General features: G+C 46.6%; 1 protein-coding gene across 1 annotated transcript; it reads left to right on the top strand.

Annotated features, from left to right (window-relative positions):
* Positions 1-1,319: 1,319 nt before the first annotated feature.
* On the top strand, positions 1,320-3,928 carry LOC123159299 (serine carboxypeptidase-like). Its single transcript, XM_044577128.1, has 6 exons — positions 1,320-1,726; positions 1,821-1,906; positions 2,269-2,357; positions 2,435-2,693; positions 3,229-3,363; positions 3,565-3,928. Exons 1-6 carry the CDS (start codon positions 1,359-1,361, stop codon positions 3,714-3,716), a joined length of 1,089 nt encoding a protein of 362 aa, XP_044433063.1. The 5' UTR covers positions 1,320-1,358; the 3' UTR covers positions 3,717-3,928.
* The last annotated feature ends 218 nt before the right edge of the window (positions 3,929-4,146 follow it).

The following is a 4,146-nucleotide window of genomic DNA, read 5'->3' as shown; positions in this document are numbered from 1 at the left end:
ACGATTCAGGTGGTCTACGGCCCCCAGAGTACGGAGTCGAGCTCCTCGACCCAGTGCATGTCCGATTCTGTCAAGGACCGCACTAGTCTGGGTTTGATGTCGCTCATAATGAGACCATTTGCCCGTTTGACCTGACCGTTGGTTTGGGGATGGTAGACGGAGGCGTAATCGAGCTTAATGGCCATGTTTCCACACCAAGTTTTCACTTCATCGGCTGTGAAGTTTGAGCCATTATCGGTGATGATGCTGTGAGGGATGCCATAACGGTGCACAACCCCTGAGATGAAGTCTATCACTGGTCCGGATTCATCTGTTTTAACTGGTTTGGCTTCTATCCATTTGGTGAACTTGTCACTACAAAAAAATACACTTCCGTGATGATACGTGTTTGTCACAGTAGGTTGCGTTTTTTGTCATTCATGTACACCCATGACGATTTTATGACAGAATCAAGATAGTCATACCTGTGCTGTCGTAGAAGTGTTCCATGACATTACCAAAATTATCATCACGGAAGTGTCCACTTCCATGACGATAAATCACGCGTCACAGACGTGCTTTCGTCAAGGGTGACCGACACGTGTCATCCATCGTAACGGAACACTGTTAAGCTATCAGGTCGGGTTTTGGATCCGATAACCCGTTAACAACCCTGACCAATGGGGATTTTCCATGTGTAAAATCATCATTGGCTGGAGGAAACACGTGTCGGCTCATAGTTGGGACAGATGTCATCCACTCATTGGACAGAAGTTGCCTATGATACGTCGACACGTGGCACGACCCAACAGAGGCCCAATCCTGTGAAAAGGCCACTACTAGAAAAAGGGCTATAGATGGGATTGACACTAATGGCGCACCAGACAAGTGGTGCGCCATTAGTATATACTAATGGCGCACCACCTTCTGATGCGCCATTAGAGTTGAAACTACTAATGGCGCACCATGTCCACGGTGCGCCATTAGTATCAATTTTTTTTTAAACTAGTGCGCTTGTCCAAACATACTAATGGCGCATGCATAGTAAGTGCGCCATTACTAGTTGTAACTAGTAATGGCGCACCAGCCAGAAAGTGCGCCACTAATGTTATTTTTTTAATTATTTTTTTATTCCTTTTTTTGCAAAAGTACTAATGGCGCACTCACACGTGGTGCGCCATTACTAGACTCATCGAAAACTCAGGCACGTGGACGACGCACACCCTCCTGCTCGCGCGAGGTCAAAAGATGCCTTCGACTCTCTCTGACCGGTAGGCCCATCATCATCATCGCAGAAACAGGCCAAAAGGATCTAGTAGCAGTATCACTCCCACATTTCCGTCAGTTCAGGTCACCGCACCGCACCACCACTGGTAGCCATGGGACCCACAGGTCAGTCTCGCACCCTGTTGCTTCTGCTCCTCGCCGCCGCCGCCGCCGCCGCGCCAGAGCACGAATCCTTGCTCCGCCTCCCCTCCTCGGCGCGCTCCCTCGCCCCGAAGACCCCCCGCTCCACCGGCGCCGAACTCATCCGCGCCCTCAACCTCCACCCTCGCGACGCCTTCCCCCGCCGCCCCGACGGCGTCGGCATCGGCGGCAGCGATGCTCTCCCGGCCGGAACCCTCGTCGAGAGGCCGATCCGCCTTGCGTCTCTGGTGGCCGGAGACGACGGCGGCGGCGGCACGTCGGTGAGCAACCTCGGGCACCACGCCGGGTACTACCGCCTCCCCACCACTCACGACGCCAGGTGAGCGGAGCTCACTCCTCCCGTCTCATGCCGCGTCTCATGTGAGGATCCAGTTCCCGTGTTTTGACATCTGCCACTTTTGCGCACCGTGTAGGCTCTTCTACTTCTTCTTCGAATCCAGGCAGCACAAGAAGGAGGACCCCATGGTGATCTGGCTGGCGGGAGGGCCCGGCTGCAGCAGTGAGCTAGCCCTTGCTGTTAATTTTTCAGGGTTTTGGAATTGGTAACGGACTTACAGATCCAGCGATACAGTACAAGGCATACACCAATTATGAATTGGATATGGGTTTAATCACACAGTCAGAATTTACCAAGATTAATAAAATAGTTCCTGCTTGTGAATTTGTTGTCAAGCTGTGCGGTAATTATTCCTGGACTCATCGTTTGCTTGTGTGTAATAAATCTGTACCATTCGTCAATTGGTCTCTTGGAGACTGTCTTCATTAACATCATTGCTTTGTTGTGCCAATTTGTTCATGGAAGTAAGAAAAGGCATAAGCCCAACTCTGATATACCTCAGTTGATTTTGTCTTTTGTTTCAGGTACCTCTGGCACTGTATCTTGCTTTGCTGCCTATTTTGTTTGCAATACAATATTCAGTTCCATCAGGTTGATAATCGGGAACAAAAATGTAGGGTGGAATACAAAAGTTTATTTGGTTTTTCCTCATTTTTTGAAGTTTTCTGATTGATCACCTCATCTTTGCAGTATTATGACGTCAGGAAGCCATGCGTGGGGAGCCTATGCTATGATTTTTATAACTTGGAGAAGTTTCTCAATCTGAAATCTGTCAGACAGAGCCTAGGCGTTGGAGACATAGAGTTTGTTTCCTGCAGCCCGACCGTCTATCAGGCTATGCTCTTAGATTGGATGAGGAACCTTGAAGTTGGGATCCCTGAACTCCTTGAGAACGATATCAAAGTGCTGATTTATGCTGGAGAGTATGATCTCATATGCAACTGGCTAGGTGAGTGTCTTACAACTTGCAGCAGAAAACTCTTGAAAATTGTATGCTATAATTTGCTTCTGTTTTGTCCATACCACATATCATCTGAGATTCTTCACTCTTAGAATCACATTGCCACACTTTTGTCATGTGATACTTGTGCTATGCTTCCTTACAATTGTGATTCGTGCAAGAGATATACTTCTTTAATGGGCTTTAATATGCATTCATATAGCTTGAATCTTGATCGGTTCTGTAGTATGGAAATCGTATTGGAAGCACAGTTTAGAAATATATGTTGTCACACATTTGAATAACGCAAGGCATAATTGACCTAGTAGAGGTCATCTATACTTGTCAAATCACAGAAAAGGATAAAATCTACCTTCAATGCTTTTCATGCTGTGTTGTACATAACGGCAAACTGTATAACAAGTTCATGAAATAAGTAGGACAATATACGGTTCAAAATAAATATGCTCCGCTATTGGTTTTCTTGATTCTGGCTTTGTTTTCCTGATGACATACATATATAATCTACTGGTGACTTGGGCAGGAAACTCAAGATGCGTAGACTCTATGGAATGGTCTGGAAAGAAAGCCTTCATGTCCTCGGTGGAGAAACCCTTCACGGTTGATGGAAAAGAAGCCGACATTCTAAAAAGCCACGGCCCTTTGAGTTTTTTTGAAGGTACGCAAATGCAAAGCTGACCCCCTTACCAACAGTCAGTTCTGGAACAAACAATAACCAGGCCTTTACTCAAGAGATTATCTGTCAATACAGTAGAGCAGAGTGTTATAAGGGCAAATGCCTGCTGCGTATTGTGCCGCGCTACATCAGTTTGGATTTTACTGTGAAACTAACTAGAGATGTTTTTGGCACTATGATCAGGTCCACGATTCTGGTCACATGGTACCCATGGATCAACTGAAGGCCGCCTTGGAGATGCTCAAGAGGTGGATGTCAGGAAACCTTTCAGACGCCTCCTCGAGCTCTCAGAGGCTCGACTTCGCCATATAATCCATCCTTGCGCTGGCTACTAGTGTAATGTATCTGGTGTGCACGCACATGCCTTGGGATGATCTTAGGTGATGGGAAGCTCGTCGGCGACCGTGCATACGCTATTTCCCTTGTACGGTGCTCGAGGTTGATGAGCGTGTAATAAAAGGCTTTCAGAGGATTGCTGGGGCAATGCGAATGCCGAATGTATCACGAAGATTATCGCCAATGAGTGACATCTGGACTACTTTATGCATTCCCTTATGCCTCCTTTGGTTCGCAAGATTCTAGAAAAGAACATACTAGAAAATTGATAGGAATGCATGTGTAAAATAGAGGGTTAGAAAAACGCAGAAATTTTGCAAAGTTGGGTGTTTGGTTCATAGGAATTTGAAAAACACAGGAATCCTGATAAACAAAGTCAAACAATAAAAGGTACTCCCTCTGTTCACTTTTATAAGACCTCGAAGACAT

Source organism: Triticum aestivum, chromosome 7B, assembly GCF_018294505.1.
Source record: "Triticum aestivum cultivar Chinese Spring chromosome 7B, IWGSC CS RefSeq v2.1, whole genome shotgun sequence".
Taxonomy (NCBI): Eukaryota; Viridiplantae; Streptophyta; class Magnoliopsida; order Poales; family Poaceae; genus Triticum; species Triticum aestivum.
This window is presented reverse-complemented; position numbering and strand designations above follow the sequence as displayed.